The sequence below is a fragment of the Drosophila grimshawi genome, unplaced genomic scaffold, assembly GCF_018153295.1.
Source record: "Drosophila grimshawi isolate 15287-2541.00 unplaced genomic scaffold, ASM1815329v1 contig_44, whole genome shotgun sequence".
NCBI classification, from domain to species: domain Eukaryota; kingdom Metazoa; phylum Arthropoda; class Insecta; order Diptera; family Drosophilidae; genus Drosophila; species Drosophila grimshawi.
Window position 1 is genome coordinate 15,183,319 of NW_025063240.1, and position 23,045 is coordinate 15,206,363.

Sequence of the window (23,045 nt, forward strand, 5' to 3'; positions counted from 1 at the left end):
TACTATTTATTTATTCAATGTGTTTTCATTTAATTATTGCAGATAAGACGACCCAGTCAATGCCTGATAATGTACAGCAACTGAAAGTGGGTCTGTTGTCATCTAACTGATAATGGCAGTCAACACAGTCAGCTACAGCAACAACAACAGGAACAGCACTTGTAGCCACAATGGCCCAACAAAATGAATATTTGAAAATTTGGAAACATATCAAATGGCGAATTGAATAGTGAGCACTAAACAATTCAAACTCAATGAAATTATAGAAAAAACATTTATTCGCGACTAAGAAATTGTAACAAGTGCCATAACAAAATAGAAAAACGCGAGTGTTGACTTCATATATAAAGACATAGTTCCAACTAACGAATAACACATATCCCCAAAGTAACGCTGCCAATTAGAGAGCAATCTTTACACAAGCATACATATATATTCATATATATATACCTAAATATATATATATATATATATAAATATAGACAACTTGTAGTCGCACACCACCGAGCGGAAGTCCAACAACAATATGACAATATCAGCAGCAGCCGCAGCAGCAAGAACAACAACAACAGCAGCGGCAGCAGCAACAACAACAACAACAACAATTGGATTAACAACATCAACAACAACAACAACAATACACAACAATATTGCAAATCGCTTGCCAGGCAAATCGCTGAAATATGAAAAACTCATTAAACAGCCGCAAATGCAGTCGGGCACGACGAGCGTGACCGGCACCCAAACGGATGGGGATGCGGATGCGAATGCGGATGCTGATGCATACTCGAATGGGGATGTGGATGCGGATGGGGATGGAGACGCAGGCTTCGTCGATTGCGGCCATCTCAGCAAGCATTTCGACAATGACCATGCAACGTCCCCCGACCTGCTTGCAACAACAAATACAACCATTATCACAGACCACAGTCCGCTGCTGCCGTTCGAGCACACATCCAACGGGTTTTTGGCTAGCGGCATTGTCACGTACAAGGCCAAAACAAATGGCAGCAACTACGACTTCAACTCTACCTCATCAGCGACCATTGGCAGCAGCAGTTCTGGCAATGGAAATGGCAGCTCGTCCATTTCTAATTCGCTGTGCCATTGTTGTAATTTAATTGCACGCCGCTGCATTGGCATCAATGTACGACGATGTGTCCTCGCCCTGTTTGCCATCACCGTGATTAGCATTTTCTACTACACGCATTACGTGGGCACCGATGTGTTCGATGGGTGAGTAGCCAAACAGTGATTAAAAATATACACAAAAAAACACAACCCCAAAGTCTGCTCGTGTCTGCCACACGGTGTTACGGATGTGGCACCGTATGTAAATGCGCTTCATTCGCAGCGCTCTTTTTTTTCTTGCTTATTTGCTCGGAATTTTCTGCTTTTTTAAAGAAGTCATAACGTTTTTTTTTTTTCAATATGCTGCACATTTGATTAACAGGTGCAGCCAAGTTGCAAACAACAGCAGGGTGCTTGAGAACTGTTTATTTTTTCCTCCTTTCCTGTTGTTGCTTTATTTATATATATTTTTTGTCCCATTTCGTTCATGATGCATTGTGTGTCGCGTGAAGTTGTTGCACAACAAAAGAAATAAATTGTGCAAAAATATTCATGAATGCATTCCTTGGCATTGCTTCACCAATTTTATAAGGGTGTCACCCTCAAACAAATAGGAATTTAAGCAACTAAGTCGACTTTAAGTAATGATTTTATCTAGGATTTGTTATGTTTTTGCCTGCAAATTTCTGTTAAGCTTATGAATCATGAAAGTGACGAATAGCTTAACTAGCTTATGTTCCCAAGGTATTTATTCATATTAAATAAATATTATATTTAACTAAAAAGTACAATATTTTACACAGTCTGTAGATCAATTTGTAAACGTTTTCAAAGCTGGGAAAACAATATTTGATGGCCTTTCATATTTAAACTTGAACAATAAATATAAAATTCAGCTTGAGCTCTTTGTATCAATTTTCAATTTCATACAGCCCAGGAAATAAAATAATTCGTATTAAATCTGTCATCCTTTATTGATTACATTTGTGTCTAATCTCCTTTAAATTATTTTTAGCTGGGTAATTTCTCGAAAGGTTTGCAGCCGAAGCTATTGAGAACTGAGGCCAGCCCTGCTCAGCTCATACCCCTAATCTGGTTAGATTTTAAAGCTTTTTGGGTCTCTTAAGATGTGTTCAACTGTTTTATTTATAAACTTCCTGGAAGTTTAATTCAGCTTGCGTGTATCATTCAATGCTTTTCAAAGTTTTACGACTATTTAGTTCGTCTTTTATTTATTTGGCAAAATCATCGACGATGTTTCTGTGACTTGTTTTTAAAGTTTGCTCCCCAAAATGACCTGCCGAAGACACGACACACGGAAGTTTACACCTTTTGTTAGCTTGCACCAAAAAGTTGCGTCCTGCGTGGGTGGAGCACGTAGTTATTTTGGGATTACACGTACCGGATAAAAATACTTTATATTGCTCATAATCTATAATTTTGCGCGTAACTACAAATAAGGAATGTGAGAAGTTTTTTTTTTTTTATTTTTGCTTTGCGCACAGTTTTTTTCGTCAATTTTTCCTTTGTGTATTTTAATTTGTGCATTTTTCGCACAGTTGGTGGGCGTGGCATTTGCCGGCCCTTTATATGCTTGTATTCTCGGAATTCTAATTAACAAACATTTGAGGCGAGATTCCCGCCCCGCACAGCTCTCCCCTTTTCTAGTGTAACAACAAAGTGCAACACGACTGCAGTTGCACAAATAACGCACAAAGTTTTGATTACTTTCATCAGTTACTAAAGCAGCAGCAGGAGGAGCTGCAGTAGTTGCAGCCAGCAGCAGGTGCTGGTGAGGCCTTGACTTGATTTTTGGATGCCAACTCATCGGTCTTGTTACCAAATAAACTTATTTATTTAGCCCAGAAAGCCAAGTTGATTATTAAATATTTACTTGGCTAGTGCACTTTAAATTTAATTTACGAGCTTAGCAAGGCCAAAGTTCATCAATTATTTAACTCCCAGTCATCCATCAGATAGTCAAAACAGTATGCAGAGCAGCAGCACCACCACAACAGCAGCGCAGCAGCTGCACATGGGATGTGGCAATTTAAGGGGTTCAAGTCAAATTACTTGTGCGTCAAATCTGTTGAATTTTAATGAATTCAAACACTTGTCCCTCCTCTCTCTCTCTCTGTGTCTCTCGCTCTTTCTCTGCTGTTCTGTGCATGTGCGTATATCCTGCATGTCCTGCCCATGTCCATAAGCCCCGTTACGTGCTAAAGGCGGAAACATGTGACGTGTCAGCCGCTGTCGACGTCAACGCCGACGCAGACGCAGACGCCGCTGTCTTTCTTCTGCCTCGATGAACCTGCTGCCTTTTGTGGTTAGCACACAGCGATAGGCAGCCGTCAGTTGCTGATGTGCGTGTTTGCTTATGCTCTCTGTCATTATTTGCACTAACACAAACACACACACACACACAGTGGTACACACACACACATGCACAGTGGTACACACACACATGCACAGTGATACACACACACACACGCACAGTGGTACACACAAACGCATATGCAGCAATTACTTGATTCATTTGTTGTTGCTGTAGTTGCAGCTGTCGTTGTAGGTGCAAAATGTATTTTGCCAAAATGCAAAGCAACGTGATTTGCATGCAGTCATAACACGAACTCGCACTAACACAACAACAACAACACACACACACTCACGCACACACATAGACATACAACATCGTCTGACAGGCTGCAATAATTGATATGTAATGCTAAACATGCAATAAACACGACAAAAATGTCAAAATCGTTATGTCGCTTTATATGCGCCTACGCTGACTTTATATTACATATTTCATTTATTACCATAACAGCTCATTTGATATTTATTTAAGCATAATAAAATTGATTATAAAAGTTGCAATCTTGCAACTGATCTAAATTCTTATAAATTATATTTTCATATTTATCGCCTGCACATTTATTATGGATGTTTGTTTATTAAGTTGAATGCGTTATTTGCTTTGCGTGTTGTGGGCGATAAATGCAATTTGATGTTTGAGTTTTTGCAGCATACAAGAGTGCTGGGCCTAAGGGGGCACGTTGCATGTCAGCGCTTATAACATTAACTAACTGAAACACTAAATGCGCGTCTGCCTTACTCGATAATGAACACATAAATTACTTTACCATTTCTGTGCACTGAGCAAATATTTGTGCTGTATGTGACTGCGTGTTGAGTGCGCAACATGATGTATACGTCATGCTATTCACATTGCGTGCATTAATTGACTAAACATTTAAATTGAAAATGCGATTATAAATAACAATTGCCGCCAGGCTCTCAATAATGCATTATTTATAATTTTGAAAATGTGATTATATGCCTGATGCCGCCAGGTAAAAGCAACAACAGCAAACATCTGCATCGCTGTCCGAAGCGCTTCCTGAATAACTTTCATTGAGCCAGAGCGCCAAAGTGCTGGTCCAGTGGTTGAAACGCGTGTCAACTGGCGCCCAACTGCAATAAATAATTACATTTATTTGCTTTAAATGTAATTACAAACAAACAAACAGACGCAGGTCTTGTTGGTGCCGCTGATGCTGCTGGTACCTGTACAGCTGCTGATGCCGATGCTGCTGCACGTGCAGGCATGCCCTTTGCATATCCTGACACATCCTGTGCGCCGTTCACACTGTCGTCGTCACGCAGTCGGCCATTTCTCTCCACTGGACGCGTTCACAGTTCATTTGGTCTGCACAACTTGCCACACAGCCAGCACAGGCCTCTGCTGGGATTTTCCCTCTCATTTCCGCTGCAATCCCATTGAACTTGGTTTGCTTGATTTATTTAATTAACATTTTCTTTTTTTACCCATCTCTGTGGATGTTGTCGTAGCAAGCGAATGGCGAATGCCAATAAAATTGGTAGCATCTGCACCGCAAACGCTTTTTTTTTTTGTTTTTTATTTCAGATTAATCAAGTGCTTGAGCTGCGGCTTTCTTTGTGATTCTCATTGTGCTTAAGTGGCGGCAATTTCCTTTTATTGCGTACTATAATATGGCCCGAGCAGAGCGCTTCAGCACATTGCATTTTAATTTATGCGACAAAAAAAAAGCACACTTAAAGTCTCTTGCTGATATATGGAGTATTATTTGTATCCTGGCCGATGGACATAAGCCAAAATTTTGCATTAAATTTTAGCTAAAGCTAGATGTATCTTTAATAGCTTTTTAGTTATTTTTAGCCATTTCTATTTAAAATGTGTCCGAGATACAAACTATTTGCCTTTTAAATCCCCCAAGAACTTTGGTAATACTTTTCTGTGTCTTCGCGCGCTTTTCAATTTAAGCAACTGACTCGCATTGTCTTTCGTTTGCTATTTTGCATTTGCCTCGCTGCCTTTGCTTTTGTTATATTTTAGTTTTTTTTTTTTTCTAGCCCAGCGTATTCCTTGATAGCGATGGCACCACAAATCCATGTAGTACTTTTTTTTTTTTATTATTTTTGGTATGCTACGTTATCCCAGCTGCATTACGTATGCGCTCCGTTGTCTGCGTCGCACTTTGTGGCTGCTGCATTTGCTGCTTTGCAAATTTATTACAAATTCTTACATACGATTTATTGTTGGAGCGTGCCGCCCATTCCCAATTGGGCGGGGGGCAGGTTGCGGGCGGTTTTTCTATTATGCCCTAGGCTAGCTACATAAACTGTTACTGAACTGTGAGTCCCTGAGTAGGAGGAGTGTGTGTGGTTTTATGCGATCACGGATTTCAATAAAAGTTGCCCGCATAGCGTCTTCGACTTGACTAATAAGCTTTGGCCACGATGATTGTGGCCGCCAGTTGTTGTTGTAGCTGCAGCAACTCCTTCGTTGACAGTGCAACATTTGCGTGTTTGGCGCTTCTGGGCAAGTTTGTTGCACGCCCGCATATATAACACGTCGCAAATGCATAAAATCACTTTTTGTTGCCTAATTTATGCGGCACAAAATACGAAAAGACCACACCCAAACAACTCACAACCTCCTCCTACTACAAATAGCACACGGCCAAAGATGGAAACGGAAACGGAAATTTTGTGCTGTGCACAAATAAATCAGCGAGTACACCAACAACGTCTCAAAATACAGGCCAGGTTGAGCGCCGACTGTTTGGGCTGTCTGTTGCTTGCCTCGCCTTGCCTTCTGGCATGCCACGCAAATGTTGCACGGAATGCAAACAAGCCTGTTTGCAACAACAACAACTACAATTTCTTCATCATCGTTGTTTGCTGCTCGAGGCAAATGAAAGAGAGCCCACAGACAAAAAGCGCTTAACAAGTAAAAAGTAGCATGAGTTTTTGATTTTACATATTAGCTAGCATCTGGATTGCCCTGCAAAACTTGCATACACTACTGAAATATTTCAGCTGAAGAGATTTAAAAGTGGTATTAAGTGAATACAACTTGAATGCTGAAATTTAAAGAGCAACCTCAAAAAACTGTATGCAACTTAAAATCACAAATAAGTTTTTAACAGTATTAAATATATTAATAAAGAAATTAAATTAAGCTTTAAAGCTAAACTTGTATGTGTATTTTTCATCGAAGGCAAAAGATTTGCTGTTTAAACAAGCAACATGATTAAGTACTCAAAGCTTATACCACAAATCCAATAGATGTTTTTGTTTTTTCATGCCAACTTGGACAAAAGTTTAGTGAAACTGATATCGGTTATAGTCGCATATCCCTCGGGCATTTGGAAAATGCTTTGCTTGATTTATAGCTTCTAAAACGACTTGTGTTCCAAATGTAGATATTCAAGGATTACAGGGTATTTCCGAAAAATAAAAGTTTTGGTCGATTATTTCGTGTGGGAGACTCTTATATTTGTTCACTCTATAAGTGTGTGTTTGCGTATGTGTGGGTGTGGGTATTTCTGGGTGTGTTTGCAATCTAAATATTTTGTTTTGGCAGCGCCAAAGTTTTGCCAGTTGAGGTCCTGCAATGGGGCCATCCCTGTTGTTTATGCCAGTTTCGGTTTGTCCTTCCACTTTGCAGCATGCTAAAAGTATTTACATTTTTCATTGCATCAAGAAGGAGGGCGGAGGCAGGCAGGCGGACAGGAGCTATGAAAAGCGAGCCTGTTGGCCAGAAAGGATACTGGACCAAAAGCCTTTACATTGCATTTGTACGCTTGGCCTATTAGGTTTTTGTTAATTTTTGGGCATTGTTACTTGAAACGGGCTTAAAGGGGCTTCAGCACATGTTTTAGTTGGTTGTTGTTGTTGTTGTTGTGGTGGCTGCACCTCGTAAATGAATTGGAGGCAGGTTGCAGGATATGAGAAAATTGCACAAGTCCCCATATACATTATAAAATAGTTTACCGGTCGACAAAATGGCTTAAAATCGTGAAAGGAAAAGTTGTACAGGTCAAAGGTGAGGCAAGGCTTGAACTATGAGTTAGTTAGAGAGTAGAAAACTTTTTGCCGAATGAGTAAAGTTTCGCCTACACTCGTACTTTATCTTACTTAACTACTGACAACTCAACTCAGATGGCAGTTTGCTGTTGTTGCCGTTGTTGTTGCTGTTGTTGCTGGCTTGCTAATGAGCCGCATTGGTACCACAAAGCGAACAACGCAGCGAAAACAATGCAAATGAAGATATGAACGATATGACACAACAGCAGCCGCTACAAGAACAACAACAGCTGCAGCAGCCAAGAACAACAAAAGGAGTAACAACAGTAACATTGCTGGCTTGGCTCATTGTATTGGCAGCAGCAGTAGCAACAGCAACAGCAGCAGCAGCAGCTGCTTTTGTTTCTTTGTCGCAGTTTTGCATATTGCGCATACGCAACGTTGCTGCGGCTTTCAATTTGGCTGACTGCCTGCAAGAGCAACGTGGCACAAATTATTTGTGTCTTGTTCATGCCGTTGCTGCTGCTGCTGCTGCTTCTGCTGTTGCGGCTTCTTACGTTTGCGGTTGTGGCATATTTTGCCGATTCCTTGCCTCAGTAAATACAAGAACTGAATGCCGCGAAGTTTGTCTTATGCTTTTCAATGGGTTTATTTCTTTTTTTCTTCCTTATCGCCACATAATGTGTGTGTGGCAGCCTTTGGCTTATATTTGCAAGTAAATGTTGTGGAAATTCTTAGTTTTCCCTTGTAGCTTGAGGCATTCAACATATATTTCATCTTGGAGTAATTTAAATTTGACTTTAATAAATCTCATACTTTTCCAGCTATTTCATGTTTAAGCTGAACGCATTTATGTATAGCATACTTCTCAGGATAACTCAATTACTCACATTACTGACTTTCTTTTACAGCCTCATACAGCGCGATACGCATCCGGCGCCCATTGTCAACTGTCGTATGATGAACGCAGCTGGGAAACACATAAGGGATGCATCGCCAGCACCAGATCATCGGTCGGAGGCGCGTCTACGCATCGATCCCAAGGTGCTGGTTTTTGTGGAGACAACGTATTCGGGTCTGGGGCGGGACATTGCCGAGCTGCTCGTATACAATCGAATCAAGTAAGTTGCCTTAAAGAGGAACCATAGACAATTATATCCGACAAATTTGCATAATTGCAAAAGGCAACGATGCAATTATTACGCGCAAAGTAACTGCAAACGGAAGTGCCAGCGTAACCGACACCAGAAATGAATTGTGAATGCAGCCAAGTGCCAAGTTGCCCAAGCGGCTGTCCTTGTTGGGGCAGGATGCCAGTCAGCCAACCAGCCAGCCAAGCTGCCATATATATCAGCTCACTCGCTTCCTCCCCCCCGTCTCGCTGTCTCTCTCTCACCCTCTGTCTGTCTCCCGCTCTGGCTATTGTCAATGTTGACCCAATTTGGGCAGCTGGCCATAAAAAGGCAGGTTATGAAATTAATGCAGCTCTCTGACCGTCTGCTGTCTGTTGGCGACTGGCGACTGGCGAGCTGCAGCAAGCTAAGGATTCCAGTTTAATTGGCAACTTATGCTTTTGTGGTCGAGTGTTCTTCACCCGCCGCCAGCGCCACTCTTAGCATCCTCTTTTTCTATCTTCACATTTTACCTGCATCAGTGGTGCTAGCCTAATATTTTATACTCTATCCGAGGGAGGCATTTGAGCTAGATTTTATCTTAAAATCATTGTTTATGGCTTGAGTGTTTCTCTCGCATATAAAGTGCTTTCAAAATTCCAATTTTCAATTGCTTTTAATCCTAATTTTATTGCAGAAACCCAATTTAAAATATGAACTGCATATTTTAAAGAGCATTTCTTATGCAAGTCCGACATGAATTCATATAAATTACTTTGAAAAGCATTCGGTTACTTTTCTAATTAATCGTATTTCAACAAACTGAGCTGAAACCGTTGTTATAATAAGCTTGGCATGTTGAGCAAGCTGTGATTATGTGTGATTACTTCTGTTTGGACACTGTCAAAAGGAGAAGTGAAGCTTAACTATTTGTAATCCCATTGTTCAGAGCATGTAAGCTTCGTTCTGCACCATTATTCCAATTATGACACTCAGCAGCCCCATCTCCATCGTCATTCCCATGGTCATCGCCATCACCATTCAGCATCCCCGTTCGCTTACTCCCCTTTGTAGTTACTCACACTTGTGCGCTGGCTGCCTTTTGCCTGACAGGCACAAAAAGCAATTCTTTTGCCATGGCATGCTTTGTGTATCCTGGCCACAATGACCGCAGGATGCAGCCTCCTGCAAAACCGCAATTATAAAACACGAGTGGGCAGCATCAGCAGCAGCAGCAGCAACAACCACATCGATGGCAGTTGAAGAGGATGAAAGGTGTGGCGGATAGCGTCAGGTTTCTTTACCAACTTTTCAATAACATTTTATTTTATTTTTATACAGTACACATATGTTTTTTTTCTTCGTTACGTTCACACTCTCCAGTTGAACATGAGAAATTAAGGGCACGTGTGCAAATTGCGGTTATAAGGTAAAACTAGGTAAGCTAAATTGTAGCTGATCTTATTGCCCGCTTTGACTGGATTCCTTGTGGCCGGAAGGAGGTTACAAAAGTCAAAAGGCCAAAAGAATTTTCAATTTGCCGTTGGCTCTTGTTGATGTTTTCGGTGCTCTTGGATACTTGGGCACTGTGAACCCAGCTCGAGCTTTGCTTTGTGTTATATAATTAAATTTTCGTCGTTATGCCAAACTAGCAAGGATGGGAATGTGCCGATTCTGCTGCATGCTGCTGCTGCTGCTGTTGCTGTTGCTTTTCTTGCTCTGCAGCTGTCAGGCAAGTGCTTCAACTCTAATGAGATTTCAAGTACAAATAGCTAGAGTCACAGACAAAGTCACTCAGTTAGTTAGTTGTGTGGGCGTCGAAGGGTGCAAAAGCGGAGTTGCGCCACACAAATGTCTCGCCATCTCTGTCTCAACCATTGTCATTGTAACAGAATATATGCAACTGACTCGATGCTTCAAAAGCTAATCAGTGCGCTCATGTGTGTGCTACTACATACGTCTATGTGTGTATGTGTGTGTGTGGTGTGTGTGTGTGTGTGTGTGCCTTGTTGTGCGCTTATCAATGACTTCATTAGAGCACTTGACTTGACTTGCAGAGCCAAGTACATGCCACGACTTGCCAGCAAAACTTTGCTAAAGCAGCTAACAAATTTCATTAACATTACCATCTCATTATAGTTGATGGCTTCAGTGTATCTCTCTCTGTGTGTGTGCTGTGTGTGTGTGTGGTGTATTTGTCTGAAGTGGCTGTGGTATGTTGTATATGCATTACTGAAACAGCCTGAAATCAGAGCTGTGTCCAAACGCAGACTGCATTGTCATATTTTATGCGCAGGTGCTGCATTGACTCCACTTAATTATCAATTATTTATGCTGCACATACGCGTGTCGCTGCTGCCAGCAAATTGCGCCCAAGTTGCCACTCAATTAGCCATGAAAAATTCACTTGCTGAATATCAAGCGTGTGTGTGTGTGTGTGAGTGTGTGTGTGTGTCATACAATAGATGTAACTTTTATATGAGCTAGAATCTACCTACGAGAGTTGCCAGCTCTAACTCTTTCTCTCATTGTCTCTCTCTTTCTCTCTCTCTCTCGCTCTGTCTCTCTACATACTGCTTCAATTAGCTGTTGGCCAAAAACCTGATGTTGACTCAATTGATTGATTGCCAACTTTTGCCCGACTATGCCCATTTTCTCTCTCTTTCTGTCTCTCCTTCTCTCTTTCTCTCTCTCTCTGTCTCTGACATTGCCTCATGCCACGCAATTTTGTGCTTGAGCAGCGCAGACAAATGGCATTTTGCCCCCAGCAAAATGGCTGCCAGCTGCAAAAAGTATGCAAAACTTTTGCAAAGTTTTTACGCCCGAAAGGTCGGCTTTGGCCGGCTATAACGCAGCCTCGGCTCCACCATTTTGTCCGGTCTTTAAGTTGCCCAAAAAGAATTAACACGCCAAGTTGGCTGCCGCTGCTGCTGTCAATGTTGGCATCTAATGCGCCGTGAAATTCTAATGGAATTTCCAACGTAATTACGCGATACCAGAGTACAAAACAAAATAGAATAAAAAAAAAACACACACACACACACACAGAGGCGTCGTCGTTGTGCGTTTATTAAATTGGCATAGCCACGCCCGCGTCTACTAGTGCTGGCATGCCACACGCTGACTCCGCATTATGCGGGTAATAGCTACTTAACCTTATTTTCAATTTTTGATTTGGCTTTGTACTGGAGTGCTAATAAAATCAGTCAGTGAGTCGAACCGAGCCGAATCAGCTGGCGCCAACTCAGCTGGCAAACGGCAGCCGGAACGGCAGCAGTAGCAACAGCAGCGGGAGTCAGCCAACTTAGCACACGGAAGTCATCAGCAGCCTTGTTATCATTGGGCTGCATGCTCTTGCCACACCCACCCACACACTCACTCATGCACGTGTGTGTGTGTTTGTGTGTGTGTGTCCTAGTCTGAATAAAATAGCATGCTTTGTGGCGCTGGCAACCTTCGCTCATGCTTTGGTTGGGGTTCCGTTTTGGCGCTGATTGCGCCACTGGGAGCCCCTAAAACTTTTAAAACGCGAAATGGCGAAAAGCAGCAGCAGCAGCTGGAGCTGGAGCAGGAGTAGCCAAAAACAACAATAACAACTACTACACCTACAACACCGCATCCCCGTAGCTTCTTCTATGCGCTGACGTCAATTTACAGACACATGGCAAACGCCATAAACAGCCACCACAATTGGATGCTTGCCATGGCAACAACACGCGACTTGGTCTGCAGACTGCTGTGTTGCCTGCCTGGCAGCTACTGCCTCCCCTTCCTTCCTGCTCTTGTCTTCATCCTGGCTTTCTTTCGCGATGGCAGCTGCCAGAACTCCTTGGCTCGTCATAATCACACCCTTTTGCGCCAATGTTTACTTTAATAATGTCGCGGAAAATTTTTATTTTCAATATTTCACAAGTCAATGGAGTTAACCTGCCACATTTTATGGCACCGTGGCACAGCAGATTCTATTTTTCAAATCCAGCAAACTGCCTAAGTAGATGGGTGGAAGAAAAGCTCGACTAACCTTTTAATAAGTTTCTGGTTCAATTAATTGTAAAATATTTATTTATTAATATCTATTCTATATCTGGAAAACTATACTCAGTATAAGGTGAGCACACACAGCCTTTAAAGCGTTGAGTCAATCACTAATAATATTGATATATAAATAAATTGACAGCTATCTAAAAGTACATTCTATTCCACTGTGGCATGTCGCAGTGGCAACGACAATGTAGCGCTAAAGGTCGACTCTAGCAAATATGGCTATACAATATAGTCCATACAGTGCACACATACTTATGTATATATATGTCTGTGTGTGTGTGTGTGTGTGTGTGTCGTATAAATAAAAAATATTTTTGCTCTAGTGCTCGGTACGTGTTGGAGCATCATTGGCTGCTACTGCCACTGTTGCTGCAGCTTGTGTTGCTGTCGCAGCTATTCTCAGATTGTTGCCTCATCCTTGTTGACTGCGAACCCTTGCCCCATCCTTGTTCGGTGTGACAAGTTGGCTGGGCTGACTTTTGTGCGCTGTTGCCGCTTGTTGTTATTTTTCAACAAATTGGTTATTTTATTGAATTACTCAAGCAGCAGGCAGTCTGCCCCACTCAACCCCTCTATATACCTCTACCTATGCCCCGCCAGTTGCCCACGCCCACGTCCTTGACTTGTGTGATTATATTGGCCCAAGCAGGCGGCGCTGTGGGGAAGTCACAAAGTCGCGACTCTAGCTCGAACCTAGGGATGCCACAATGCCAGGACATTGCCTTTGCGTGTCCTGGCTGACTTTCTGCTTGCCTGACAGCCAGCCTTGCCTGCCTGCCTGCCTGCCTTCTTGCCTAACTGCTATGTATGCTTTGGGTTCTGCCGTTCACTTAAGTAGTTTTGCCGCGTATAATAAATTTTCTAGTTTAAACTCATTTATTGCCCACGACTGGCTGCGCTCCTTCTTCAACTCTCTCCCGTGTATGTATATAAATGTGAAGGCGACGAGACGCCGCCCCAAACCAGCCGATCCCCATATAATGGCCATTTGTTGTATAATTTTCACATTGTTTAGTGTCCTGGGCAAAAGTAAATGTAGCTGCCTTTGGGGGTCTACTTTTATTTATGACATATAGATTGCCAGCAAAGTTGCCACGGATAAAACGTGGCAAGGAAGGAGTGCATTGCGGGTGAGCAGGAATAGGAACTGATTAACCAAGCTTAATAACAAAAGGGGGGAAATTGTATACCATGTTAATAGCCAAAATGTCTTAATTCGTGCTACGAGCTAAGGCTACAATGTGGCTTAAAGGTGAAACGGCATTTACCTGGCTACACACAAAAGTTGCCATTGATTTTTGGTTTTATAGGCAAACAGTGCGCCAGCAAAAATATACTAATTGTCGGACATTACTGCGTTTCCATTCGCGCCTTATAAATTGCTTAATTACAAGAATTAATTAGGATTTGTTTGTTGCTTGGCCATTTCAACAAATAATTGAGACAAATACTATACATAAAAGCGGCATTGATTTTTTATTTGAGATGCAACTCGCACACATTTTTGTATTTATCAGGCAATCAATGCCCAATTGTATCTTTCTTGAAATGAAAATGAAGCCTATCGAAAGTTGAATACCATATTTATATCGATTTCCCCTGCGGCTACGTGTTGAAATTGGCTGATGTTCGCTTGGTACATTTATTGAGGTTAAAGTTGTGCGGCTCAGCAGCTGCCAGATGTGTTCACAACTATTTGCAACACGTGTCGTGTGACCCCCAAAAGTGTGTGCGGACAATTAGCAAAGTTGCTCGAACTACGCTATATTCCCAAGAACTATGCCAAAATATTCAAGCTAATTGCGACATTTCTCGCAGCTAATCAGCTGAACTTTTGGGCCAAAGTTTCATGGGCAGCATTTGAGGCTTTTGATGCACCAGTTTATGCGGCAAAGATCAAATCTGCTGCGTTGGCCACATTGAAGCTGGTGGCAAGAAAAGTCATCAAGGACATTATGCTAAGGATACGACATTGTGTCAGCTAAAGTAAATATTGCGGATTTTTCGATTAGCGAGAACGTTCTCCATCTCAAGCCCTGCAGCTTAATTTCCTGACGCAAATATCAACAAGGCGGCAAGCCAACGAAGATGCCAAACAAACTGAAGCTTTGCCCCTAAAGCGCTCTAATGAAATTACAACATGAATGGAACGAAACTGGGAGACAGAGATCGAGGGGAGGGGGTCAGGGAAGCTGGGCGGTTGTGAAGTTGTGGCCATGGGGCGGGACACTCAGTTGGCTAGAAAGTGTAAGCCAAAGTGGCAGTGGGAAGTCAACTAAAACTAAGCTCATTTAATGCGCTGCATAAGCGACAGTCAGCGAGCGAGACTGTGAACTGCAGACAGAGACAGGGGCAGAGGTAGCGTTGGGGCATGGGCATGGCAATGGGGTAATGTTGTATGCAGGAAGGTGACACGTTCAACACCTACAACAGAAAATAACTGCTGCAACAACTGGAACAACAACAGCAGCGAACAACAAACAAGCAGCTCATGACGGCATTTGCCGGTTTACGTGCATCCTGAGGATAATTTAACGCCTCGTACAAATGCAAACAAATGAGCGGGAGCTCCACAGCACAGCACACACGACACGCACACACAAACAGACACACACACACACAAACACATACACATTTGCTTCAAAAAAAAACACAACATTTATTTACTTGCAAGTAATACTCGTTAATGGGTTTTTAAAACAAATCCGCTGCGGGCCTGTAAATTAAGTTCCAACACATTCTGAAATCTTCTCAGCTTGTCTCTTTTTCACATTCATATCCGGTCTCTGACTCTCTCTCTTTCGCTCTGTTTCTTTGCCTGTTCAGTTTATCTCGTCAGGCAATTAAATTTCAAGTTTTAACACACCCAAAAAAAAAAAAAGAGTGTAAGATAAGCAGAGTGCGAGAAGCATAAACAGAAAGCGATAGAGAGAGATATATATATAGAGAGAGAGAGAGAGGGAGATACAGAGACAGCTAACGGCAAGTGTCATTTTATAGTTAATTAAACAAACATTTACTGTTAATAAAACGTTTTAATTAATGTTGCTGGTGCTGGCTAACGAGGCAACGTTTAAAGTGCCACCACCTTAAAAGCATGCAAGCAAAATATTTTTAATACTCTAATAAAAAGGACACCAATGAGTTTGTAATTAAGTTAGTAACATGACAGAGAGAGAGAGAGAGAGTCAATGAAAATGTAAATAGAAGAAATTGTTGAATATTTTCATTAAGCTTTCATACTTGTTGTGGAGGACTATATAATTATGTGCCAGACAATTTTAAATGGTAAAATATCGTGCAATGCAATAATTAATTCATTCTGTGCTTTCGATAGAGTTTTGATAAATATTTATAAGCTGAAATAAAGCAACATATAAACATTTATCGATATACTCTCGCTCAATATGGTAATTCCATTTAATTTATGGAGTACCTATTAAGAGCAACCCATGCGAATATGTGCTCCATATTCAATTTATTATAGAAGTTAATTTACGTTTAACCCTGTATAGCAATATAAATTGATTATGTCGTCGGTGCATTCATCTAGTGTATTTCTATTTGGGTCTATCCGAATCCCGGCGCGCTTCAGTTAATTTTTCATTATTTTTCTTTGCGTGGCGAGCGCTCAGCGTGTGATTTTTCAATATCCCGTTGGACAAACGCCCCGTTTTGAACGGTGAATCTGCCGATGAGCTCCGGTCCGGCTGGGTTCCTTTGCCATGTGACACATGGTCTCGTGTTGACGCGCCATAAAATATGCAATGCATGCAGTATGTCAGCGCTGTTCGCATTTTTCATTCAGCCATAACCGACAGTACCACCAGACTCACCTCCAGCTCCCATCCCTCCCCAATCCAGTCAAATATAGTTTACTCTACGGGTGGTGGAGAGAAGTCATTCCGCTCTTCTTTTTTTTTATCCCTTACTTCTTTTTTTTTTTTCGTTAAGCCCATCGTACGTAAAAACTATCAATAATGTGTCACACCCACACGCAGAGCCAACCACACAGCCACCCACAGAAGCATATACATATAGATGAGCATAAAATGTTTCGCCTTATGACTTTTTATGCAGAGTCGCGCACATCGAACATCGGGCCACCTGCAAATATTTTAATATGCTTCGCCGAATGCGCTCGCCCAAATAAAATACAAGCAATAAACCAAAAAAAAAAAAAAATAATACACAAATTTTTTTTTGAGAATTCAGAACAAAAAATGTTTACAACATGAACCCGCAGCGGGTTTCAAGCAATGTCAGCCATCACCGTCATTCCCCATTCGCTGTGCCCCTAACCCTTCAGTCGATATGTTTTTACGGTTTTACTGGGATTTTTACGTGGTTTCGCATATTCCATAAAGTGGCCAAGTTTTTTAGCTCTTCACTTTTTTTTTTGGTAGACGGCTGTTTAGCTTTAAGGTGAAATCAAGCTGTGGCATATAGAATACAGGTTAAGCTTTAGATAGCTGGCTTGTTCAGCTCTGGCCAGGTATACCATAACCAGGACTAAAAAGTATCAACTACACACACACACACACAAAGAGCTATTCAATCAATTGGAATTTCCATATCACTGGAAATATTTTAATATGTACGCAAAACCAAAACGTGGCCCAGAGCCAAATTAAGCAGACGGGTTTGGGAATGCATTTGGGATTTTACGTGGAATTGCAGATCAGCACATTGACCAAATGTGGCGGTTTTAGCCAGGTCGCATGTGACACATAAAGAGGATACAGGTGGATAAATAATAAAATTGAAAATTCACATTATTTGTATATTTATTTTATGTCTGTCGGTTGTTTGCCGAAAATGTGCAATGCAATTATTGTTGAGTTTTTTTTTCTCCATTCAATGCAATATGTAAATGCCAATGAACTAAAACAAGTGAGCGACTGGCAGATACCCTGCAAGCAAGCCAGACAATACTTGCACAATAAATGAATAACTTCTATTTTTTTGCTATTGATGTCAAGGCACATTACATATTATATCTTACAGAGTTCTAAATAAATTCGAAATGTGTTCATCTTTTCTTAGGGTATACCAGTAATTGAGAATTATTGTGAATGAGTGCAATATTTATGAATATAATTTTTGTGAATGCCTTGAAATCAATGCAAATATTTGCCCAAAGTACTTAATCGATTATGATGCTTGGAATATTTATTTAGATGTACAGCACTTACAAACATTTTATTATTTATTTTGCTGATCGATTTGCTTGTAATATATATTCTATGTATTTTTATTTGCTTTTGTGGAGTTTCAAACAGACACTTTCACATATTCACATATTCATGGCTCAAATGCGACTTGATTGCCGCTCTGCGGGTTGCGTGCAGTAGCAAACAGCTTTTGACAGCTGGTGTCAAAGGCAACACTGACTGGCAACATTTTACACTTTCTCTCTCCCTTTCCCTTTCCATCTCCATCTCTTGTCTTTGTATTGGAGTCAGTCTTGAAGCACAGCTGGGCAACCTTCTATGGCGTCCCTGCTTTTGACAGCTTCTGACAGAGTTGATCCAACAAATTCCAGCAGATTGAGTTTCCCTTTCTCTCACTTCTGATTGTCATGTTAGTTTGCTGTATACACACACACACTCACACACACACACACACACTCAGAGACATACATTTGTGCATCTCAAGTTTATCAAGCATTTTTGCTGTTATCTAAAACTTGAACTTGTCTTTTGCCATTTGCAGATACAAAATCGAAGTAGCTGGCAAAAGTTTGCCGGTGCTGACAAATCTGGACAAGGGTCGCTATGGCGTAATTGTCTTTGAGAATCTGGACAAGTACCTCAATATGGACAAGTGGAATCGTGAACTGCTGGACAAATACTGTCGCGAGTACTCCGTGGGCATTGTGGGCTTTGTCAGTCCCAGCGAGGAGACCCTTGTCGGTGCCCAGCTGCGCGACTTTCCGCTCTTCGTGCACACCAATCTGCGACTGCGAGATGCCAGTCTCAATCCCGGCTCGTCGGTGCTGCGACTGACGCGTGCCGGGGAAACGGCTTGGGGTGCCTTGCCCGGCGATGATTGGGCCGTATTCCAGCACAATCACAGCACCTATGAGCCGGTGGAGTGGGCACAGCGCAACACGCAGGAGTATCCAGCGGATAGTGTGGGCCAGGTGCAGCTGCCACTGACCACAGTGCTTCAGGATCGGGGTCAACTGGATGGCATACAGCGTGTGTTGTTTGGCAGCAGTCTGCGCTTTTGGTTGCATCGTTTGGTCTTTCTGGATGCGCTCAGCTATCTCAGTCATGGTCAGCTGAGTCTCAGTTTGGAGCGCATGATCCTGGTGGACATTGACGACATCTTTGTGGGTGAGAAGAGCACGCGCCTGCGGCCGGACGATGTGCGTGCTCTGATTGCCACACAGAAGATTATTGCCGGCATGGTGCCCGGTTTCCGTTTCAATTTGGGCTTCTCCGGCAAGTATTATCACCATGGCACTCGCGAGGAGAATCTGGGCGATGATTTTCTGCTGCAGAATGTGCAGGAGTTCAACTGGTTCTCGCACATGTGGAAGCACCAGCAGCCGCATCTGTACGACAATCTCACCATGCTCACCGCCGAGATGCAGCTAAATTTTGCCTTCGCCAAGGAGCATAATATACCCACCAATTCGGGGTATTCCATATCGCCGCATCACTCGGGTGTCTATCCGGCCCATGAGCTGCTGTATCTTGCCTGGAAGCAGGTGTGGAACGTGAAGGTCACCTCGACGGAGGAGTATCCACATTTGCGACCCGCACGCCTGCGTCATGGCTTCATCCATCGGAACATTATGGTACTGCCCAGGCAGACATGTGGCCTATTTACCCATACGATGTATATAGATCGCTATCCGGGCGGACGGGACAAACTGGATGAGTCGATACAGGGCGGCGAACTGTTCCAGACTATCGTCTATAATCCCATCAACATATTTATGACGCACATGTCCAACTATGGCTCCGATCGCCTGGCGCTGTACACATTCCAATCGGTCATCAAGTTCCTGCAGTGCTGGACCAATCTGAAGCTGGCCTCCGCACCGCCCATTCAATTGGCCGAAATGTACTTTCGCCTACATCCTGAGGAGGTTGATCCCGTCTGGGGCAATCCCTGTGACGATCTGCGTCACAGGAAGATCTGGTCCAAGAACAAGAACTGTGACTCTCTGCCCAAATTCCTGGTGATCGGGCCACAGAAAACGGGCACCACCGCCCTCTACACATTCCTCTCCATGCACGGCAGCATTGCCAGCAATATTCCCAGTCCCGACACCTTCGAGGAGGTGCAGTTCTTCAATGGCAACAACTACTATCGTGGCCTCGACTGGTACATGGACTTCTTTCCAGCGGACACGCTGCCCAACACCAGCTCCCCGATGCCAACCACAGTGGGCTCCCCGCGCTACATGTTCGAGAAGAGCGCCACCTATTTCGATGGCGAGGCGGTGCCAAAGCGGGCTCATGCCCTGCTCCCCCATGCCAAAATCGTCACCATACTGATATCGCCAGCGAAGCGTGCCTATTCCTGGTATCAGCATCAGCGCGCTCATGGCGATGTCATTGCCAACAACTACAGTTTCTATCAGGTGAGTGAAATGTGCTAAACTGTTATCGGTTTAGAAGTATAAAGTATATATATTCTTGATCAGTCGAGTCGATATGTGTCGTGTTCCTCTGTCTATCTGTTGCTGTGCGAAATTTAATAATAATCTGATTTTTGCTTAAGCTTTCTAGACTTTCTACGAATCCAAACATAATCCCATTTTATTCAAGCTTTACTTGGAATTACTCGTATTTTCCATTCACACTTATTGCCAACTTTAAACAGTTTGTCGAGAATTGTTATCTATGCTTTTGGCACAATTTGTGTTCAATTCATTAGTCAATCAGCAACTGCAACTGCAACTGAATTACAAATCTAATGAACTGTCCAATCCAACCGAATTCACTTAGAGCAAAGACAAAAAACAAAAAAGTATAACAAAAAACAGATTATTCAATCCATCAACTTGACAACCACATTCAGATATATGTACTGTGTTTAATAGCTCTTAAAACTGGTTGCTGTTGACGGCATTCATTCCATGCAGCAATTGCAAAAATGAAAGCACATTTTGAATTGCATGCCACCACCACACCCCCCACACCCCCAATCCACACTTGTGGCAGCAAGTGGTGAGCCTTTAATAAACAACTTGTCGATGCATCGATTTGCATACAGATTCCTTTTCTTTTTTCAAAATTGCATTCATTGTGCATTTAGCTCAATGCCAAATTGCAGCATATTTAGTTGCACCTGCAGCTGAACACGTGTTTGTCTCGTTGTTCTTTGTGCCCCAAATCATGCTTTTAAGCTCCGCAGACTCGACGCAACTTTTCAAATGTAGATTGGATTCGTTTCTGGTGTGTTTCTCTAACTTTTGACATTTGTGTGTTTGTTTTATTCATTTTTTGTTTCCATTCGCATAGGTCATCACGGCTAGCGATTCGGCGCCGCGTGCATTGAAGGATTTGAGGAATAGGTGCTTGAATCCGGGTAAATATGCACAGCATTTGGAGCACTGGCTGGCTTACTATCCAGCCCAGCAGCTGCATATCATCGATGGCGACCAATTGCGGCTGAATCCCATCGATGTGATGAACGAGCTGCAGCGCTTCCTGAAAATCCAACCACTGCTCGACTATTCGAATCACCTTCGCTACGATGTGAAGAAGGGCTTCTACTGTCAGGCTGTCAGCGAGAAGCGCAATAAATGCCTCGGCAAGTCCAAGGGGCGACAATATCCTCAAATGGATGAGCGCAGTGCCAAGCTGTTGCAGCGGTAAGTAAAACTACTGCCACGACAGACACAAAAAATACAGCAACAGAAACAACAGCACCAAAATCCAAATCCATCCAACTCAAAAGAAGAAAAAAAAGAAAATGAAAGAAAAAAACGGGTCGTATGAGTGATTTGGGTTGGTTTTGGGGCGACAGACAGATGACGACGTCGACAACGGAACGATGCTTTGAGTGAAGGATTAATGAACACACAAGTGTGTGTCTGTGTGGGTGTGTGTATGTGTTTGTGTGCCACACGGCAGATAGAATAGTTGTGTGAATTGTGCTGAATTTGAGCTACAACAAGGGGTAGAGACTGGAGAGAAGCGGGCAGGCAGGCAGGCAGGCTTGTGGTGGGTGGGTGGTTGCTTGGCATCGTGTGGCATTTTGTGGCCGTGGCAAGTGCACTTTGCTGTACTACGATTTTCGAATGGGAATGGAAAAAAAATATATATGGATATGGAAATAGGGTGGGGCTGGCAGCTGTCAGTTGCGTCGGTTAGTAGTAGTAGTAGTCAGTCAGCCCCGTTTTACATTTCGAGTTAAACGAGCCTGTTTTATTAGACATCGAAATGAACAGTTGCGGATGGTTGGGGGCGGAGGATGCGGGTGATATGCGTATGAATATGGACCAGCAAATATGAAAAGCAACTTGATGCTAGCAACGGCTGCTGCCACAGTTGGAAGCAGCTTAGGCAAGTTTATTATGCTGCTGCAAGAGGATGCAGCAATAAACCACTCAAGCATCTTTCAAAAAGTGAACAGTTTTGCTTAATTAAAAATTAAACAATAATTTAACGAGAAGCACTAATAGGCATTAAGAGTGTTTCTAATAAAGGTAGCAGAGCAAAAAGAGCTATAATTAACAAGTTAAAATAAGTAAAAGGCTGCTAGAGTTTGCTCACACAAATATTTACCAGAATTTCATACGAAATGTGCAATTTTCAGACGCATTCAATCGAAAGCAAAGCAGCCGAAGCCAATTTGAATGAAACCCTTCAAAACGCAAATGTCAAATTTGAATTTCATATTCATTTTCAACATAACCAAACTTATTTCTCTCTCTCTCTCTCTCTCTCTCTCTCTCTCTCTCGCTCTTGCAGATATTATATGAATCACAATACGGCGCTGGTGAAGCTGCTGAAGAAGCTCGGCTCGCGTCCAATACCGCAATGGCTCAAGGATGATTTGTCAACGGGCACGTGATAGCAGCTGTTTGGGGGCGTAGCCATTGGAATTGGCATTGGGATTGGCATCGGCAACAGCAAATATCGCAAATTACGTGCGAAACTCAGGAAACAAATGTATTGCCTGCAATTGGCGGCGACAGCAGCAGCGACGTTGACAGCGACAGCGACAACAACAGCACCTCAAACTATGCCAAGCAGTAAAGCAAGCAGTGCAACTGGCAGCAGCAGCAGCAGCAGCAACAGAATAAATGACAGCAGCAGGCAGCGACGTCAGCGTCAGCGTCAACGTCAACGTTAACATGCACAGTTAAATGGCAATGGAACAAAAGCAAAAGCCGAAGCAAAAATGAAATTGAAAAGAGGAAAACACACACATTTGAACATAATTAGCAGCTTTGAACATGCATAAATCTTATTTGTTTGTGGTTTTTGTTGTTGT

General features: G+C 42.6%; 1 protein-coding gene across 1 annotated transcript; it reads left to right on the forward strand.

Annotated features, from left to right (window-relative positions):
• Positions 1–526: 526 nt before the first annotated feature.
• LOC6557577 (bifunctional heparan sulfate N-deacetylase/N-sulfotransferase) lies at positions 527–22,841 on the forward strand. The gene is made up of 6 exons (XM_043215378.1): positions 527–552; positions 595–1,236; positions 8,337–8,546; positions 18,297–20,181; positions 21,065–21,417; positions 22,520–22,841. Exons 1-6 carry the CDS (start codon positions 527–529, stop codon positions 22,620–22,622), a joined length of 3,219 nt encoding a protein of 1,072 aa, XP_043071313.1. The 3' UTR covers positions 22,623–22,841.
• Positions 22,842–23,045: the final 204 nt, after the last annotated feature.

Excerpts from the sequence above, each read along its gene's own strand:
- LOC6557577 (XM_043215378.1), top strand. The coding sequence starts at position 527 with ATGACAATATCAGCAGCAGCCGCAGC. Across the intron at positions 1,237-8,336 it reads GGCACCGATGTGTTCGATGG|CCTCATACAGCGCGATACGC; the intron begins GTGAGTAGCCAA and ends TTTCTTTTACAG. Across the intron at positions 8,547-18,296 it reads CTCGTATACAATCGAATCAA|ATACAAAATCGAAGTAGCTG; the intron begins GTAAGTTGCCTT and ends TGCCATTTGCAG.